The sequence below is a fragment of the Astyanax mexicanus genome, chromosome 17 (assembly GCF_023375975.1).
Source record: "Astyanax mexicanus isolate ESR-SI-001 chromosome 17, AstMex3_surface, whole genome shotgun sequence".
Taxonomy (NCBI): domain Eukaryota; kingdom Metazoa; phylum Chordata; class Actinopteri; order Characiformes; family Acestrorhamphidae; genus Astyanax; species Astyanax mexicanus.
The window spans coordinates 43,792,970-43,814,051 of NC_064424.1; the positions used below are offsets into that span (position 1 = coordinate 43,792,970).

General features: G+C 38.8%; 1 protein-coding gene across 4 annotated transcripts in view; it reads right to left on the minus strand.

The window, feature by feature from the left end:
* LOC103023154 (probable E3 ubiquitin-protein ligase HERC1) overlaps positions 1-21,082 on the minus strand; it is a 99,000-nt gene that overhangs the window by 39,506 nt on the left and 38,412 nt on the right. For 2 of the 4 annotated variants that reach the window (XM_022676553.2, XM_022676556.2), the window contains exons 21-44: positions 20,588-20,761; positions 20,130-20,244; positions 19,065-19,191; positions 18,592-18,760; positions 17,206-17,503; positions 15,839-15,923; positions 15,483-15,528; positions 14,454-14,569; positions 14,181-14,303; positions 13,122-13,325; positions 12,408-12,528; positions 10,418-10,658; positions 10,016-10,182; positions 9,343-9,504; positions 8,675-8,772; positions 8,481-8,579; positions 7,301-7,468; positions 6,790-7,029; positions 5,950-6,033; positions 5,626-5,845; positions 4,568-4,868; positions 3,567-3,877; positions 1,835-2,356; positions 928-1,120 (exon numbers count right to left, since the gene is read on the minus strand). In XM_022676553.2, the coding sequence (XP_022532274.2) occupies positions 928-1,120; positions 1,835-2,356; positions 3,567-3,877; positions 4,568-4,868; positions 5,626-5,845; positions 5,950-6,033; positions 6,790-7,029; positions 7,301-7,468; positions 8,481-8,579; positions 8,675-8,772; positions 9,343-9,504; positions 10,016-10,182; positions 10,418-10,658; positions 12,408-12,528; positions 13,122-13,325; positions 14,181-14,303; positions 14,454-14,569; positions 15,483-15,528; positions 15,839-15,923; positions 17,206-17,503; positions 18,592-18,760; positions 19,065-19,191; positions 20,130-20,244; positions 20,588-20,761 (4,384 nt within the window). The remainder of the gene's footprint in view (positions 1-927; positions 1,121-1,834; positions 2,357-3,566; positions 3,878-4,567; positions 4,869-5,625; positions 5,846-5,949; positions 6,034-6,789; positions 7,030-7,300; positions 7,469-8,480; positions 8,580-8,674; positions 8,773-9,342; positions 9,505-10,015; positions 10,183-10,417; positions 10,659-12,407; positions 12,529-13,121; positions 13,326-14,180; positions 14,304-14,453; positions 14,570-15,482; positions 15,529-15,838; positions 15,924-17,205; positions 17,504-18,591; positions 18,761-19,064; positions 19,192-20,129; positions 20,245-20,587; positions 20,762-21,082) is intronic. The other 2 variants (XM_022676554.2, XM_022676555.2) reach the window with 2 other exon arrangements.

A 21,082-nucleotide genomic window follows, 5' to 3' on the forward strand; every position in this document is an offset into this window, starting at 1 on the left:
AGTCAGTGTAAAACTCGGTGTGTATATCAGATAATATGACACACTACAGGAAAAAAGTTGTTCACTCATGTACTAGTGCATCTCAAAAAAGTTGAATATCATTGAAAAGTTACTTTATTTCAGTAATTTGGTTAAAAAGGTGAGACTCATATATTATATAGATGTATTACACACTGAGTGATCTATTTAAAGCCTTTATTTCTTTTATTGTTGATGATTATGACTTACAGCCAATGAAAACCCAAAAATCAGTGTCTTAGAATATAAGAATATTATATAAGACCAATTGGTACTTTTGGCAGTGTGGGCAGTGTGCCAAGTCCTGCTAGAAAATGAAATCCGCATCTCCATAAAAGTTGTCAGCAGAGGGAAGCATGAAGTGCTGTAAGAATTTTTGGGAAAACAAAACTGCACTGACTTTAGACTTGATAATAAAACACAGTGGATCAACACCAGCAGATGACATGTCTCTCCAAACCATCACTGATTGGTGGAAACTTCACACAAGACCTCAAGCAGCTTGGACTGTGAGCTCTCCTCTCATCCTCCAGACTCTGCTCCCTTGATTTACAAATGAAATGTAAAATTTACTGATGATCAGTGATGGTTTGGAGAATTATGTTTGACATTTTTAACTTAATTACTGAAATAAAGTAACTTTTCAATGATATTTAAATTTTTTGAGATGCACTAGTTTAATACAAATTATACTAAAAGAGTAATAATGTGTCTATGAATACCGTGAAGCTAATAATTTCCTATTTTCCCTGTTTTTTTCTTATATATTACAAAAGTATTTCTTTCACTGACTCTTTCATTATCTTAACTCACTATAAGATAACTGGTTCTACCTGCTGTGTTAATATGAGGATGACTGCAACCGAACAGCTTCTTATTTTATTTTCATTATCTCAGAGCAGTACTCACTGTAGGAGGTTGATGGGAAGGAAAGGGTTGAAGTTTTCCAGGCCGTCAGCCTGTAAGGCGGTGAGGAGGGAGGTCGTGAGGTCATTAGTGGAGGAAGAAGCTGATTGGCCAAAAATGGCTGTACCATCTGAACCGTTGCTGTACAGCGAGACAGAGCTGGAAGACTTTGATACAGGCTGAGATGACGCATGGCCTGCAGATTTACACAAGAAGAAGATTACACAGCTAACTCAATAATAAATTAAATATGTAGCCTGGTAAACAATTTCCCCACAAGAAAAGATGCCTCACTACTGGGCCTCGCTAAGTGTTATTGTTAAATTGATATATCATTTAATCTTAGGAAATATATTTTGGCTGTTTTATAACTAGAGCCAAACAAAACAATACATTTTTACCCCTGTTGCATTTACAAAGAGCATCTCACTCCACTTGGAATTTGATCACTTCCTCGAAGATGCCATTGACTACCTAAAAGCTAATTTGTTCTGAGAATTCATTTAATTTTAGTAATATAATGTATTTTTCTAAAAAAAATAAATAAGCAAATAATCTGTATATTTCTATTATTCTACAGTAAACGTTTTTTTGTTACTCATTAAATATACCTTTGCTGCTCTGAGCTAATTGGTTGGTAAGCTGATTCTGGAGTTATAGAATAAACTAAAGTAAATTTGCAGTGATGAAACATCTTATATTGTTCTGTGTTGAGGACATAAGTACATATTTCAGTATAAACATTCTTAGATGTTTACAAACTTTAAATTTACTCAATTGCTGCATATGAACCTATTCATTTTGGACCTATTTTAAGTGGGTATTCTCCTCTTAGAGATTAGATAAATGTAGTGTGTATTTCACCTGAAGAACATGGAGGAAGCTGTAATTTTTGCTAGTGTTCACCTACCTTTGTTCTCTCTGCTAGCACCATCCTCCTGCAGTCTGCAGAGCGCGCCTTTAAAGATCATAATCTGAGCTCTCTCTAGGTCAGACAGAGCCACAGGCTGTTTGATAGGGCAAGGTCTGACGGCCCACTTCACCGTGCTGCGTACCAGGAACTGCAGGACGGACCGCAGCTCAGTGCTCTCCTCACCAGCAGCAGCAGCTGCAGGGCATCTGGCCGGGTCAGGGCTTCCCAGGTTGGCTGCTGCCTCGGTTTTGGGCACCAAGAGCAAGTCTGTGAATTTCCCACAGTTCAGAATCACAGCCAGGGATTTCAGCGCCCCCAAGAGGAGGTACGATATGCGGACGGCACGAAGCTCCAGGGAAAAAAGGTCGGTTCTTGGCTGCAGTGCAGTAACCAAAGCGGGGCCCTCTTGATCTTCTCCAGTGGGTTTAGGGGTTCTGGGGGATTCTGGATCACCCTGGTGTTCCTCTTTTCTCTCATCTTCCCTGGTTTCATCATCCTCTATTAAACTGCTCATTAGACCTAGAGCAACAGAATAAACAAAATCAATAAATGCATTAATAAAATTTGTCTATATATAGGTATGTTTGCATAAAATAAACATTGTTGTTTTATTCTATAAACTAGAGACAACATTTCTACAAAATGTCAAATAAAAATACTGTCATTTAGAGCATTTATTTGCAGAAAATTTGAAATTGCTGAAATAACAAAAAAGATGCAGAGCTTTCAGACCTCAAATAATGCAAAGAAAACAAGTTCATATTCATAAAGTTTTAGGAGTTCAGAAATCAATATTTGGTGGAATAACCCTGATATTGAATCACAGTTTTCATGTATCTTGGCATCTTGTTCTCCTCCACCAGTCTTACACACTGCTTTTGGATAACTTTATGCTGCTTTACTCCTAGTGCAAAAATTTAAGCAGTTTAGCTTGGTTTGATAGCTTGTGATCTTCCAGCTTTCTCTTGATTATATTCCAGAGGTTTTTAATTTGGTAAAATCAAAGAAACTCATCATTTTCTAGTGTTCTCTTATTTTTTTCCAGAGCTGTAAAGTATAAAATAAGGACAGTCTAAAAACTCAATTTATTTGAACTATTTTGTTCTGCCTCCAAAGTAGTGCACACTGCTTTTACCTCTATGATTATCACTAGAAATGTAATCTGAATATGGACTAAACTCTCAAAGAGATCACAACAACCTAGGAAAAGCATTGTGTGCATTTCATCTAATTCAAATGAAAACATAACATTACCTGCATGTTTCAGCAGCTCACACTATTAACTTTTAGAAAGATATGGTTATCATACACCATTACAATAAATAAGAGAAATAAAAACAAAAATCTATTCATTTTATTGCTAATGAAAATATGTCCTATGAATCTAGTTCTGATACGTTTCTAGAATAAAATGTTAAATAAAAGATTGTCTTATTTGTGTAACATCAGGATTTTAACCTTAAAATATTAACAGGTAATGTGTCCACAATAAAAAAAAAAACAACATTTACAATATTTACAAATTGGTCTGGGCTCTTACGGGTTAAGAAGCAATAAGAATAAATCCAACATTTAATTCTCTAAACTGATTAAAACTCAGATATTTTATTAATATTTATTCTATTTAATTTAATCAAGCATCCCTAATAATGATCCATATTCAATTAAATATATGTGCAAAGTTACAATACATGTATTTTGCATGACTTCACACATTGCCCAGTCCTACCGGTCATCCCTTCTTCCAGCATCATCACGCGTGCAATGTCCTCATCCAGTTTCTGCTCAAGCTCACTATGAGTCGCTCCAACTTCTGAGTTATTCTGGGAGTTATTTCTGGGTCTGGATGAAATCCTTCCACCCATTCTGGTTCCAGCTCCCGCTCCAGCCTCTGGCTCCTCCAGCACACCAGTCAGCAGGATGAGGTGAAAGAGTACAGCAGGCGTGAGTCCAGTGCAGCGGGTAACATCGAGCTGGGGCACGTCACACGGCTCCAGAAAGGACAGCGGGGTATCGCTGGGTGACCAAGAATTCAGGAAGCTTTAGATTAGTGGGAGCACGGCAGGGCACACAGCAACATGGAGATGAAGGGAGAGAGAGTGGGGGAAAAAAGAGCAGAAAAGAAGAAGAAAAAAGAAAAAAACAAAGAAAGGATAATAAATATGATTAGGCAGAAATTAAGAGAATGAAAGGAGATGATAGGAAAAGGAAAGAAATGAAGATGAAGATGGACACTGAGCAGAATGTGATCAGTATGAGCAGAGAAGATGAAGGTCAGCACATTTACCAATATAAATACATCATTAAACTCTTGGAAGTCCTATATCTGTTATCTCTGATCTCTGGTCAGTGTTGGGCCAAAGAACTATCTTACTTTAAGAAATGATGGACAATCAGTTTGAAAAATTTCAAGAACTTCGAAAGTATCCTTAAGTGCAGTTGCAAAGACCATCAAAAATGTGATGATGAAACTGGCTCTCATCAGGATCACCTTAGGAAAGGAATACCAAGAGCTACCTCTGTTGTACAGGATAAGTTCATCAGTTACCAGCCTCAGAAAGCGCAAGTTAACATACAGTACCCCAGATAAGAGCCACCTAAATGCTTCTTTAAAGAGTATTTTTGTTTGTTTAACACTTTTAAGTTGCTACATGATTCCTTATGTGTTTCATAATCTTTCATAGTCTGGACTGTGTGTTTGTGAATAAGCATATGTACATAGATACCTACCTCACAGTCAGATCAGTCTCCTCCCATTGTAATTTAGCTAGAGGGCTTCCCTCCTTCAGGACCCCCAAAAGAGTTGCCCGGCGCCCACTGGGTTTGTGTAGGCAGATTCCACCGGCTCTGAGCCCACTATCCACTCCTCCGATCAGCGCCAGCACAGGCCAAACCTCAGCACACAGTACACTGAGCTGGACCTCGGACAGACCCGAGGGTCCAGAGAAAAGGTCAGGGCTCCTCCAGTTTTCCCCTGGACTCCTTTCTTTGTCCGTCATTCCACCTTCCACCTGCTCCTTACTGCTCTGACCTGCTCAAAACAAGCACAGCAACATTAAACAGATAAAATCCTATTTCAGTCCAAATTATGATGGTATTTTTTTTAAATATAAGAAACGATAAATATGGGGTTTTGAGTGGTCCAGCGGGCTAGATGCTGCCACTTTGATCAGGAGATTGTTGGTTCGAATCCCGGTCATGCAGTTTGCCATCAGCTGCCGGATCCCCGGCATATCCTACCGTATAGTAGATGGCGCTCTTTCCCCTCATCAGTCATAGGGTGATGTTGATCAACACAAGGCATCTGTGAGCTAATGTATCGGAACCGAGTCGCTGTGCTTTCCTCAAAGTGCGCTGTGATGCTACTCGGTAATGCTGCATCAGCAGCAGGTCTAAAATAGTCGGAGTCTGACTTCACATGTATCGGAGGAGGCGTGTGCTAGTCTTTACCCTCCTGGTGTTGGGCCATCACTAGTGATAGGGGAGTCCTAATGAGTGGGTTGGGTAATTAGCCTTGTAAATTGTTAAAGTTGATTGAAATCCCCTGACCTTAAAATACCAAGAGTGTGCAGATCTTTCCTCAAAGCTAAATGTGCTAATCTTAAATCATAAAACGACATAAAATACTTTTTTGGCCAGGCGATATATACTAAAGAAAAACCAAATATTGCAATGTCAGATTAATAAAACGCAGCTCTATTGCAATATACTGAATATAATGTAACGCCTGTATAACGAAATGTACTGTATCAGCAGATTCTTGCCAATAAACTTGCCCTAATACTGACCATGTCTGAGGTGGGTTCCCTCCTTCATTACAGGCCCGATGAACTCCAGTCTGCGGCTGATGTGCAGGTTAACGTGTGGAGCCCAGTCGTCGCTGTGGTGAAGCCGGCGCAGGAGCTGCACTGTAGCCTCCAGCAGCACAGTGACCTGAGGACTGCAAAGGGGATCACCTGGCAGCAGGTCACTGGGCATGCCTCGCATTTGCAGATCACACAGCGCCACCTACAGGGAGAAAGGTTGTAATGGTGAAAAGACTAAAGCTGTCAGACACTGAAAATATGAGAATATTTCCATATCTGGGGTTAATAAGCTGTTGATGGACATACCTTCTCTCCAGGGTTACTGCTGTAGAAGAGCACACATGGATAAAGCTCTGTAGCGTCTACACCCTCAAATGCCAGCTTTGGCTCCTGCATGTTACAGATATAGTACATTCAGCAATATTCACGTACATAAGGCAATTTTTTAAAATATTTGTGTTTTACATGAGGTGTTTAAAATGTTGTTTTCCAAACCCATAGTTAAAGTACAGTGGGCACATAATTCACACAATAAACACAATAAACCCATGTCCAGCTTTTAATTAGGGTCTTACAATCAAAGTAGATAAACCACACTGGTTTCTTTAGACGAATGTTGAGATTATTTAGTATTGCAATATTTTGTTTTGCAATACTGCCTCAAATTACCAAAAAACAGTATCGATATAAGAACTAGTGACAGACAGTGGTTCATTTAGTGTTGTGGGTGGGTAATAAACACTAGAGGGCAGTGCCGTACTCTATTGTTAGATCACTCTGTTATAACTTCATATAAAAGTATATTTTCCTGTATTCAGATTTTATAAATATATAATGCTGTGGTTTCATACTATTTTATACGAAATAGTTTTATTCTAATATCTGATACAAACAATCACAATATATTGCTTTGCTTAAAGTACAACAAAATATATTGCAATATATTTATTTAATCATAACCCTGTATGATATGTGCTTTGTATCAAATGACCAAGATCTTGCCAATATACCAAAACAAAAAACTATTATTTGTAAAAATGCATGTTTGAATTATTTATGTGTGAAGTAAAAAAAAAAAATGTCCAGTGTTTATTAAATACTAAAACACTGCATGCCGCGTCCACCAGATCTCCCAACTCTACCCACCCTGTTGTTTTTGGCGAAGGAGATGGTCCTGGCCTCCATGTCGAGGATGCAGGTGATGGTGTCCCCCTGGGTGAAGGAGGGCAGGGCCCGGCCCAGCTCGCCCCCGTGGTACAGGCTGCCGCTGTAGGCCCGGTACAGCCACATGTCTGTGGTAGTGCGGTGGTTGTAGTCACGGATGGGCCAGCGGGAGACTCCAATACATGTGCCCTCGTTTCCTCTGTTCTCTTTAGTGATGTAGAACTGGACAGATAAGAGAGAGGGAGCATAAGTCAGGCAAAATGTTTATCTCCAACTTTCAATAATTGTTAAGGTAAAATATATTATTTCTCATCATACACAAGGTTAAGAACAACGGCTATACTCACAATATGTTAAAAAGAAAAAAAAAATCTAACGTCAAAGTCTACATACCTCTACATGTGTAACATAATTAATGTATAAATCACACTGGATAAAAGCAAAATGCCAGGTAAGAAGAAAACAGATAAATATTATGTGCATTCCCTAGTACCTTCCAGATGAAGCAGCCTGAAGTGATGGCTGTGGTGGCCAAGCCATAACCTTTCCCTCCAGAGCCGTGAGACAGAACGTTCCCACTCTCCAGGGAACAGCAGATCAGCTTACATGGATCAAATGAGAAATCCCCAATAGGAATACACTCGTCTTCACTGCTGCTTTCCTGAAACACAAACAAAAATGTATTGAATATTGGCTCAAGGGTGATAGCTTTTGCCATTTTAGTGGAAAAAGAAAAAAAAAAACGTTTAAAAACTGGGTGAACCACAAAACGTAGTCTTTGATTTTAGAAAAGATTCAATACACTTTGGCATGCTGTAGTGGCGAATTTTATAGTATTTGGCAACCTGTTTTGACTTTGACTTGATATAGACAATATGGACTCTGAGTTAGTTGGGTGATAATTACCCAGTTTGGGAACAATTTTATTGTCTAATATTATGCCATGATTTACATGTGTCGGTCCCACTTTATAATAAGTGTCCCTAAGTACTATGTAGTTACATGGTAACAATCCATGTAACTACAATGTAACTACTGATGAAGTACACACTGTTACAGATTAACTACAGACGTACGGATAATGTAATTACACATGTGTATTAAGGTTAATTTTGACGTGTACCAGGGTGAGTGTACTTACACAAGTAATAGAGCAAGTGTACTTACAAATGTGTAATAGTGTGTGTGATAAGTACACTCACCCAAGTCAAAATTAACCTTAATACACATGTGCAATTACATAACCTGTACCTCTGTAGTTAATATGTAGTATTATCAGTAGTTACACTGTAGTTACATGGATTGTTACCATGTAACTACATAGTACTTAGGGACACTTATTATAACGTGGGACCTATGTGTCTATTAATTTACATACTTTTTAATCGTTTGCATTTTCTTTGAACAGGAATGTGCTTATATAATCATGATAATCTTTATTTACTATCTGTTTTTAAGTGAAGAGAGTGAAGAAGTTCAAGATTGATGCGGTGTGAAAAGGGAGATTAAAGCTGGACAACTCAGTTTTTTTTCTTTTTCTAATCCTATTGTACATTATGTAAATAACAATAAAAAGACATTTAAAAAGTAATGAATAATTTAGAAAAAAATGCCATGGTTATTCAAGAAACCATATTAAAATGTAAGAGATCACATAACATTAAATCGCACACCTTCTTTGAACTCTCTGTCACTTTTTCTAATTTCCTCCTCGTAGCCAGAGGTTCCTCCCACATGTAAGCGGACAGAAGTCCAAAGAGCTGCTCAACAATCTGCAAGAAATAATAAACATTAAAGAAACATGAACATGGCAAACGGCTCATAAAAAAAGACATGGATAAATTACTAGCTAGACCAACTCTTTCACCTGTTTCATCTGAAGTGGGTCTGAGCAGGCTGGAAGCAAAGCCTCAAGAATGTGGAAGGCCAACAGCTTTGTGCGGAGATTATACAAGTGAGGATTACCTGGAACAGATATTCACAAATAAGACACACTTAAATGTTGTTCTACTAAGATTAAATACATTTAATAAAATTTCAGGTGAGTCTAGACTTTGCTAGCAATGTTAGCTTAGCATATTCTTTGCATATATCAACTTTTTTATATCAAATTTTGAAGGCCATGTCATAATGATCAGTGTCTCTGATTTTACCATGTATATGTATATGTAATTGATATACATAGTAAAACCTAAGTTATAATGCATAGAATTGGTCTCTTAATGTATTCCAGAGATGTCTCTACACACATTCAATTAATGCTCTGTGCAGCTTTTAGGAACTCATTGCTGAAAGAAAGGCTAAAGTGAAATACAGTTATATATAATTATGAACAAACAAAGTAAACAAGATTTGTTAAAAATATCTATAATTTATTCATAAAATCTTCACAGTGCAAATGGCAGAAAGTCTAGAAATACTAGTAAATAATAAAACTGGAACAAAAACTAAAGAAACAAACTTCAAACATCAAACACAACTTTTCTGACTACATCTGAGGTAGGATGTAAAATTGTGACAGTGGTGCTGAGGTACCTGAGGTGCTGTGGTAGGAAATGATTGTCATCAGTGGGTCGATCCACCTGGAGAACGAGGAGACTCTCTTGGTTACCCTTAGCGACAGGATGCGCCTAAGGAAGACGAGGAAGTCCGCCAGTTGGGACTCTACAACTTTGCTACTGCGTGGCACCTCTGTACCTGTACACACCAGACACGTCACATTAATGTATTTAAGGACTAATTATTGAGCAATAAGTATATACACTGTGTACATACATGTTCAAGCCAATAGGCCATAAACTAGTGTGGTGTTCCATGATTTTGATCGTTTCTAATAGACAAATCTAGCCACAGTACAATAGTATGATTCTAATCATCTTGCTCAAGCTTGCTGACTCACAAGATAACACCTCACAACTTACACTTTTATGACCATTTTCCATACTGATGTTCCATGATGTTTGACATGTATAATCCATACGTTACTAATAAATGGTTCCATCAAGCAAAATTTTTTTTAAATTATAATAAAATAAATTATTGAGTTGTTTGGTGGAAAAAAGCTTTTTATGTGTTCTTTCTCCATATTGTGGGTAAATAATAACTTTTTTTGTGGGATAATTAATTGGTAAAAGGTTCATTTTCTCAGCATCCACAGAGACATTATTACTGCCTGCAAGTATCAACTGCTCAGATTAAACAGACTTACCCTCTTGTTTTGTTGTTTTAACGCTGGGCCCAAGCTCAGAGTCAAATTCCGCACTGATCTCTAGCGCCTCCTGCTGGTGGAGAGTGTGTAACAGACCCTGTAGCTGCTCACACATCACGTCCATCAGAGCCTGGGACACATCCAGCGGCAAGGCATCCTCACAGGAGCTAGATATTAAAATTACCATTTGAAATAAAGAAGTAAAATAGAATATAATGATTATTACTACTATTAAAACATATAACCCCCAGTTATGAATCAAGTACTATGTCAGACATACTTAATAAACAGATGCTAAACTTCCACTGTCTGTAAAACATTTTCCTGATAAGATAAGGATTATCAATTCAATCACCAAAAATGGTCAAATCCCATTCCCACCAGTTTTTTGTTTTTTTTTACCTGGCAGCGATGACGAGGCTCTGGAGCAGCCTAGCAGATGCTAGCCTCACAGCCCCACTCAGCAGCATGTTGCCTGAGACAGAGGCAGCTAGCCAGCGCTGACTGACCAGAACACAGGAGTTATCAGTGAGGCTGGCCAGCAGCTCCAGTAGGCCACTCTTTATCACCACCACCAGATCTGCTGGCTGGTAGTGGAAGTTCAGAGCAAACACAGCAGCTAGGAGCAAGTGCTGACAGGAACCTGTAGAGAGCAGACATATACACTACCGTTCAAAAGTTTGGGGTCACAATGAAACATCCTTATTTTTGAAGGAAAAGCACTGTACTTTTCAATGAAGATAACTTTAAACTAGTCCTAACTTTAAACAAATACACTCTGTACATTGCTAATGTGGTAAATGACTATTCTAGCTGCAAATGTCTGGTTTTGGTGCAATATCTACATAGGTGTATAGAGGCCCATTTCCAGCAACTATCACTCCAGTGTTCTAATGGTACAATGTGTTTGCTCATTGGCTCAGAAGGCTAATTTATGATTAGAAAACCCTTGTGCAATTATGTTCACACACCTGAAAACAGTCTAGCTCATTACAGAAGCTACAAAACTGACCTTCCTTTGAGCAGATTGAGTTTCTGGAGCATCACATTTGTGGGGTCAATTAAACGCTCAAAATGGCCAGAAAAAGAGAACTTTCATCTGAAACTCGACAGTCTATTCTTGTTCTTAGAAATGAAGGCTATTCCATGCGAGAAATTGCGAACAAATTGAAGATTTCCTACAACGGTGTGTACTACTCCCTTCAGAGGACAGCACAAACAGGCTCTAACCAGAGTAGAAAAAGAAGTGGGAGGCCGCGTTGCACAACTAAGCAAGAAGATAAGTACATTAGAGTCTCTAGTTTGAGAAACAGACGCCTCCCAGGTCCCCAACTGGCATCTTCATTAAATAGTACCCGCAAAACACCAGTGTCAACATCTACAGTGAAGAGGCGGCTGCGGGATTTTGGGCTTCAGGGCAGAGTGGCAAAGAAAAAGCCATATCTGAGACTGGCTAATAAAAGAAAAAGATTAAGATGGGCAAAAGAACACAGACATTGGACAGAGGAAGACTGGAAAAAAGTGTTGTGGACGGATGAATCCAAGTTTGAGGTGTTTGGATCACAAAGAGGAACGTTTGTGAGACGCAGAACAAATGAAAAGATGCTGGAAGAATGCCTGACGCCATCTGTTAAGCATGGTGGAGGTAATGTGATGGTCTGGGGTTGCTTTGGTGCTGGTAAGGTGGGAGATTTGTACAGGGTAAAAGGGATTCTGAATAAGGAAGGCTATCACTCCATTTTGCAACGCCATGCCATACCCAGTGGACAGCGCCTGAGCTGTTGTGGTAGCAGCTTGACCGTATGGTACGCCAGAAGTGCCCATCCAACCAATCCAACTTGTGGGAGCTGCTTCTAGAAGCGTGGGGTGCAATTTCTCCAGCTTACCTCAACAAATTAACAGCTAGAATGCCAAAGGTGTGCAATGCTGTAATTGCTGCAAATGGAGGATTCTTTGATGAAAGCAAAGTTTGATGTAAAAACAATGTTATTTCAAATACAAATCATTATTTCTAACCTTGTCAATGTCTTGACTCTGATTTTCTATTCATTTCACAACGTATGGTGGTGAATAAGTGTGACTTTTCATGGAAAACACAAAATTGTTTGAGTGACCCCAAACTTTTGAACGGTAGTGTACTTTTAACACACAGTGTGGTGTATAAAATTCTTTTAAAATAACAGAGGTGTCCACAGACCTTTTAACTTATATCGTGATTGATGTCTACATTAATCTACTGTACACTGTCGGTCAGTCCAGACAAGCATTGGACAACACTCAACATTAAAGAACTCTGTGACCAGGGGTTAAGAAACAGTTGTCTAGGACCCTTAGCATTTATACCCTGCATTAATAAGTTTTAATGAGTGAGTGAGGTTGAGTGTGGGCTTACCTTTTTGCTCCTTCTCCAGTGCTACTTTTTGCCTGAGTACACGCACCACTTGCTGGTAGAGAGTGTGTGCTGCATCCTGAAGCTCCCTCTGAGAGCTCATAGACGCTGATTGAGTGCCAGCCTAGAAGTACACACACATATGAACACACAGAAATCAGATTCAATGTGAGGTAGTATATGCCTGCAGTCATTTAAGCCTTTTTTCCAAAAATTAAAGACCAAAGGCCCCATTTTAAAGATCTATAGAGCACCGGTCAAACGCCAATTAAGCAGCTGGATTTAGGGCATTTCGCCTTTTTGGTATCGTGAGAGCGAAACAAATACACCTTGCGCGGCTTGAAACACGCAAAAGGCATGAACTAATTCTCTGAAATAATCATGACTGTGTTTTGGGCATAACGTGAAATAAACCAATCAGCTCGTCACTTGCCATTCACTTTAAGAGGCAGGTGCGCTCTGACTTTGGCGCGTTTGTATTTTAACAGCGTGCGCTTTGTGCATCTCAGCAGAGGACCTGCGTTTTTACGCTGGAAATGTTAACCAGCAGCCCTATTAAGGGATTAGCAATGTTGTTTAATTCTTTATTCTGTTTATTGTTGATGTAAAAGTCGAGTTTGCACTCTGCAGCCCATCCGTGTGTGTATTTAACCAGTGGGGGTATTAAAAAAAAAAAAAATACTGAGCTCAACGTGGAGATCTGTTTTAGTGTCTTACAGTGTAATGGTTCATCTTGTCGCTGGATGTGGCCAAGCTGCCCGTAACTGAAGCTCCCAGTCCAAAACAGCCGGATAAGAAGTGCAGCTGCACTGACTGCAGGAGGCCTGGGAAGCGTGGGGGTGCCAGAGAGCTGTGACCGCTGCCCTTCTCCTCCATCTCAGACAGAAAAGAAGAAATCTGACACAAAGCTTCTAGACGCACCTAAATACAGAAAGAGAGAGAGAGAGAGAGAGAGGAAAGGGCAAAAAGATCATCACTCCAAAGAATGATGTTGATCAGCACAAGGCATCTGTGAGCTGGTGTATCAGAACCGAGTCGCTGCGCTTTCCTCCGAGTGCGCTGTGATGCTACTCTGTAATGATGCATCAGCTGCAGTTTAAAAAGAGGTGGTAGCTGACTTCACATGTGTCAGAGGAGGCGTGTGCTAGTCTTCACCCTCCTGGTGTTGGGGCATCACTAGTGATAGGGGGAGTCCTAATAAGCGGGTTGGTTACTTAGAAATAAAAAAAAAAAACCTCTTGTCGAAAAGCCCACCTGTGTTTTTCCCCAGCATTGGCCATGTACAATAATCGCTGTTTTTACACCATTTATAATGCTATGCCTTTAACGCTAGCATTGTAAGCCTGTTGGGAGCATTGACTAAAAGTGCTGAATTTCAGAATGCTGGGGGTGAACAAAGGTGAACTATTTGATAAAAGTTCATACTCTATCATGTTTTACTTTAACCCAAATCAATTTTACACCGATTTGCTCCATTAAGTTAAAAGAAAATGCAGTTAAGGTGAACCCACTACAATAGATGTATGGGCTGGTAAGTCAATAATGTGAAAGACAAGACATTTCTAAAAAAAAAGACAGAAAAACCTAAAAGAGCCATAAGATGACTAAAACTGAAAAAAATCAGCATAATGAGTCAAACACACAGCGATAGAGGGTCTGTCAAAATACCACAGTGCAAAGTTCTCAGCTGCTCTAAGCTGAACAGGTTTTTTTTTTTTAAGTTCTGAGATGACACATCCATTTATTGTGGGCTAACAGCTTGACAGTTCTACTAACCTCAGCCCTTTGCTGTTGCTGGGCCATGGCCAGAGTGATGGCTCTGGGATCAGCCTGACCACCTGCTGCTCTCTCCACCAGAGCTGAGGTCCTGACCAGGCTCCCACACAGAAAGTGGAAGACCTACAGTAAATATAAAAAAAAGGTAGTGTTAAAAAAGGTAGTGTTAAACAATTATGTTAACTTTCTTAAATTACATTAAACAATATAAATCTAATACAGGTTCAACAGAATTAATAATAGACAATATTTTTTTTTTTAACTTGTAGTAACCTGATCAAGCATGGGTGAGCCCACAGCTCCAGCTCCGAGGACTGTGGTGGGACTGATGCACTGCCGAAGTCGCTCCCATGCATCTTTCATAATGCCCAGAGAGCACAGGGGCAGTCCTACACACACACAAACACACACACACACACACAAACAACCATCTTTATGGATAAGAAATATGACAAAGCATGAACTCTGAAGTCAACAATAATACTTACTATCATTAATGTAAAGTTAGATTAAAACGTTATGTTTCACAGTTGAAAAGAATGTTTTCAATATAAAAGCTTTACATTAAAAAAACTGGTGCCAAGATGCTTTGTGCCAAGCAGTATTTTGACAGTTCTACATTAAATTAAAGCCATTTAGAGACCACAGAAAGCCAGAGTGCAATTTATACCAAAAAAGGGAGCCAGTATCTCGCTAGAGCTTAGATCAGGCCCAAAAATCGACACGAGCCAAAACATTCTGTCCGAGCCTGACCAGCCCCCCAAATAAATCGTCATTATGAGCCTGAGCATTAAGTAAAGTATCAAAACTGACCTTTTAAACTACAAGGAAAGTAGTGAGCACTGGGTTGGGCTCAGGCAGACAATATAATCTCTAGTCTATTGGTAAACAAATGTTAAGGCTACATTATCTTTAACAAAATTATTCTAGCCCTTTACAGCTTGTTTCTTTATTGTTTTAACATTATAATATAAGACTAATCAAATTACCTTTAAGCAAATCGTATATATGTTGTGATCACATTATATTTTCTTGGTGTAGCTGTGTTTTCTGTGCTTTTTCTGTGTCTCTGTCTGTGTACCTCTATGTCCCTAGGTAGTGCTGTTACAAAGACCTAGAAGCTGAGTTTGCAGCTTTGCCTCGAGGTGAATATAAAAGGTAGGAAAATGTGTGTGATTTGGGTGTGAAGCCTAAATTCTGTAAATTCACTGTGTTTGTGCTGGAAATGGGTAAATGGCATTTAAAATTTCAGAACTCTGGAATGTTCCTGATTGCAAAAAGTTCTTATGTACTCTCACTTACCTATCTTGTTCTTAGTTGACCCTGAGGAACTTCTAGACTGATCCGTCTAGAAGAGAAAAACAAGAAACGGATTACAGTAAATCAATCAACAGCAGCAGCACTCTAAGGGGTGGATTATACAATTGGTTTCAGCCTGAACTGACTTCTTATAGATAGGGTTCTATCAAGATGTCAAGACCAAACCAATGCTCATGCCACTCATGCAGTTCCACCAAAGTAACCGTGCAGTGACAGCATTCCAGTCCAGACTGGGAATGACTGAGACACTATTCACTCTATTACAATCAATGGAGCATCAACATGTTTCTGAAGCTGATATGTTAAGACACAATTTCAGTTTGGGATGAACTCCATACCTCTCTCTCACTCAGTCTCCTGCTGTCTGAAGATGTGCGGAACTCTGATTTAGTGCCTTGCCCTTCAAAAGAGGATGTAGACTTCCTGTAGTGACAACAATAAACAAAACAAATATATTGGTGGTTTGGTTCAACAGAAAAAAAAAGCAGAAAATCCCCCCCCCCCCCCCCCCCATCAGACTTGATTAATTAGCTGGAGCTATGCTTAGCATGGTATGTTGCCATTTTGCTAATGGATTACAGGTTAAGGCAGGGGCTGCAAAATGTTTTTCTTTATTTTATGATAAGACCCACCTGTACTTCCCATTGCTCGTCTTAATATTTTATTTAAATTTTTATACATGTAAAAAAAATGTAACCAAATTAATCACAACAATATTCTTTGATTAACTGCCATTAATCACACTTGTTCTTCTTAAGATGCAACTTTTATAGTGGATATTTAAATGTAAATAAAAGAATGAATGTGAGAAATGTAAAATGCAATAATATTTATATTAGTGATATGAATTAAAATACTAGTATATACTTGTATGTTTGAGGAGAGATAAAGCAAACGTGGGGCTCTGCTATAAAAAATGCATGAGAAATTTACTTTTTTGTAAGGATGTAAGGATCTCTGAATTAGAATTTAATTAGTTGAGTATAAAAATCTCAGGGAGTGCTTGGTATTGTACACATGCTCCCAATAAGGGGATGACCATTTAAATGGCCTGGGAGAAATATGTAATAGCCAGTATTTAGTAATATACTGTCCCTTTAAGAGACTCTTACGCTAAGTGTGCAGGCGCTACGCTGAGAGCGTAGTGTGTGTGTGGTGCTGTAACACTACCACAGAGACCACTGGACCCTAGCTTCTTTCTTTTCTTTATTTCTATAAGTAACGACATAGGTACCTGAACTGCTGTTTCAGTTCAAGTATGAACAAATAAATAAGCATGCATGCGGGATACCACCAGAGCGAGCCAGAGTGTCCTATCTGCTCCATGTGCTTCGTGTTTCACCTGCCCCAAAGCTCACTATTGGCATTCAGCTAGAAAAAAAAATCTACGCGTTGGGCGGGGCAGATTACGGCAGAAGTTGGGTTCAAACTACGTGGAATAATGAACTTGCATAAAAAAAAATAAAACGCATGACTAATTTTACATTAACCGCGTCCATTAACGCTTTTACGTTGACAGCCCTATATATAAAATATTTTCAGTTTTCAGTGTTATGTCTAAAAACACTCGTTTCATATCTTACCAAACCTATCACAGCAAATGAACATCAAATTAGAAAACATTCATTATTTACTAAACTACTTCCTAAGAATGTAAAATTCAATACAAGGTTGAAATCAAACATGAAATAAAACACACACTGACCTAGTGTTACTGTTCTCAATGTGCATGTCCACACACTGGCTGTGCTCATGCCAGGCTGCCCGGACCCCCAGCAGCAGGAACAGGCAGCGGTTGACCACCAGGTGACAGGCTGCAGGGAAGGTGAGTGTGTGTTCTGTGTTTTGGGGGCAGTCCCAGGGCCGTGGCGGGGGCTCTCTCTCAGGGGTCCCGGGACTCTCTGTACTGCTGGGCAGAGTGCTGGTGCCCGAAGACTCATAAACCGTCTCATTCTGCTGCAGCTGCATGGCCTCCCGCGTGGCCAGGAAACACTGCAGCACCTCTGCACACACACACACACACAAACAGACAGGAATATGAATATGCATATTAATGCATTTTTAATGCATGCCAAAAGCAGAATTATGCAAGCACTGGTTACTCTTGCTCCAGGTGGAAAGATTGTTATTACAGAATTTCACACATACTGTATGTATGATTCAGGTTAGGCAGCATTTCACAGTTACAACAATCCCTTCACCCGAGTTACGGAGTGCAGTTAGCAGCATGCACTCAGAATGGGTCTGGAGTATCAACAATAAAGATGCTCCTTGTGTAACTGGGTTTATGTGTCTTTATGTGTTTTAGACTGGGATGGTGGAACCGCTGTTGGGGACAGAAAGAGTATCATCATTATTCTGAACTGATATTTTAAGCAAAAATACTATATAATGTTACTTTAGAGCAAAAATAATTTTTATATTTTTTGTGGCTTCATGATAGTCACTAGTCTTATTATTGCAGGCATTAACCTCGTAGCTGCACTAAACACTAAACATGTCTACTACATTTCTACAGAATAAAAAAAGAACTACGTGCATTAGAGAGAAACCAGTCACTCACTCCTAAATCATATCACATAAAATACAACAAAAAAAAAAAAAAACACAAAATACACACACTGTCACAGAACGTTTAGATGTACCCCTTAGGTCAGGGCACAAAATGCAAAGGGCCAGTGTGACTGCAAGTTTTTAATCTAAACAACAAGCAGCTCACATTTTTTTTCCACTAAATCAATCAATCAGTTGATCACTCTGCAGATAAGGTTGGACAACCTGTCCTAATTGGACTGTATAAGTAATTTTGAAAATATTCTGTAAGTGCAGATATACATACATGTATATACACTGATTGAGCAGTGAATTAGGAAAATATAAATATAGTTAAGTAATATATTTACATTAAATATTATATTATATTTACATTAACCATCAGTAAGAGGGAAAATTTAGATTTAAAGTGTGGCCTGATTGTGGTTGCCAGTTGGGCTGGTTTGAGCCCTACATAGATATGATATCACATCCTGACATTGTATAAACTATTAATTGTTGTGGGTGTGTGCAAAAACACAAGAAGCAGCGTGTTTACCCGGCAGGTACATACTGATGCTGGGGGTTTCGTCCTCAGTGGGCTCATCCTGGTTATGTTCAGCAGGGTGTGTATTCTGGCTGCTGGGCTCTGACTCTCTCCCGGTTTGATCTGAAGAAGTGCTGGGCTCTGGCTTCTCTTCTCCAGGGCTCTGAGACCCTGCTGAACCCTGTGGGGCCAATCAGAAAGTGTTTTTTTTATTGTTTTATTAATAATATTACTAACAGGGTATAAAAATGTATTGTTTTCTTAGTCCACTAGATGGCACTGAGAAATGTGTTAGTAGCATTACAACCCAAAAGTTGTTGGATAATAAATAAACACAATTAATATGGTATCTAATAGTAATAGTATTATCTGTTGAAAATATATGCAGTAATTAGCTACCTAGGCAAATTCAGATATTAGGAATAACTGGGTGGGACTGCCCAGTGGAGCTGTCCAGAGTAAAGGTGCTGAAGTGTTTTGTTTACCTGTTTAGTGACTGTTGCAGGCTGCGCATTGGCTGCATTTGCCATGTTCTCCTTTAGAGACAGAAGAGTGGTGCGGACTTTATACACCACATCATAGATCTCTATCAGTATCTCACATGGTTCATACCTGCAGTCACAAACACACACACACACACACACACACACACACACACACACACAAAAAGTTATGGGTATGGGTATGAGGACACAAAATCATTTTTAAGCAACTGTCCACTCATTTGTATTAGTCTGTGTAATTGCATCATGAATACATGTAGGACAGCATACTTCCATCTTTGAAACATTGCTAAGGTGTGAGATATTATTTCTCCTACAGAGAACGAGATGCTTGTTCATTCATTTATTACTTATACTAGTTTTAGAATAGATTTAAAGTACTAGTAATGGTTTTTAAATGTGTTCATGGCCTTGCTTGCCTTTATTTTAGTGATATGATTGTTAGGTTAGGTGTTTCCATAGTAATCTGCTATTAGGTCCCAAAATTCAGCTGGGAATTGGAGAGGCTTTGGAATGCTCTTTCTAAAGAGATTTGAGACATTTCATCCTTAAGCACTTAAAAAAAATCCATAAAACATTTTAAGTTGAATTAGAATTTTTGTAGGGTTATTTTTATTTTAATTTTCTGTCTCTGATCCTTCCTAAACCATTTTAATTTAATTTTGTAACTTTGCTTCTTTATTTTTATCTATATTTTCATTTTTAGTGACTGCAAATGTTTTTTTATTTATATTAATTCATCATTTTAATTGCTTAGCTTTTTATGTTCATAATGTGGCCTGTAAAGCACTGTGAGCTGCACGTATGTATGAAAAGTGCTGTATAAATAAAGATTATATTTATTATTATTATTATTATTATTATTATTATTATTATTATGATAAAACTATTCTTATCAATGAATCAGTGACACAACATTATCTTAAAATAAAAACTACATTATATTCACAACTATTTTGAGACAATATATCATACTAATAAAATAGTTATCATGACAGGCCTACTAGTAGCTATGTGCTCTCCTTAACACACATCACATTGACTCACCTGTCCTGCCAGTACGCTTCATCCTGTAGGCCTGCGTGCTTCAGCAGAGCAGCAAGACTACAGCGACACGCCGTCTCTAATAAACTGTCCCCAACAGCTGTTCCACCATCCCAGTCTAAAACACATAAAGACACATAAACCCAGTTACACAAAGCAAACATCGTCTTTCTGTATATTTATTATATTTCTATATATTTATGTGCCTAGATTTATGTTGAAGATAAAGGAACGTACAGCTAATCTAAACAAAAATTGCAATAATATAAACTTTCTATTAGAAAACTTTTAAAAAATAAATACAAAATTGACAATTAATAATTACAGGTTTAATGACCACATTAAGCTTATGAAGATATTTTTTTCTGATTCTTTTAATTAAATTCTCTGTGATGTTAACAATTTGGAAAATTCTAAAATAAGACGAAAAAGTGTTCACATGTCCCTCTTCTCCTTTTCACCTCTACTTGCAGCATACTCCTTCATCTTTCTCCACAGGCTGCTGGCTGGCTCTCGCGGGGAGCCGAGGGCGAGCTCCACCAGTGTGCCGTTTCCCTCAGACAGACGAAGGTCAGCCAGCCTGGCATCTCCACAGCCCAGCAGCACCGCCTCCGTCAGCCAGCCCATAGCCAAATCTGCAGCATGGAGAAACACCCCATCAGCTCACAACACTAACCCATGTAGAAGATAGAAGGTATGATCTGTATGTGTCAATCATTCTTTAATCGTCACATTAAAATATTCATCACACAATGAATGAACATATGCAATTAGGTCATATTGTGTATTTGTTTAATGCTGCAGATCAGACTTTTGTCTAATCCACATTATTTACTTTTCAGTTTAATGGCAGCTTTAAGAAAACCCAAAACCAGGAACCCAGATCAGTTTTAGCTCTGCTGGTTCTTGCTTTGTTAAAAGCTGGAATAAAAAAAATACCTGACTGATGCTCTCCA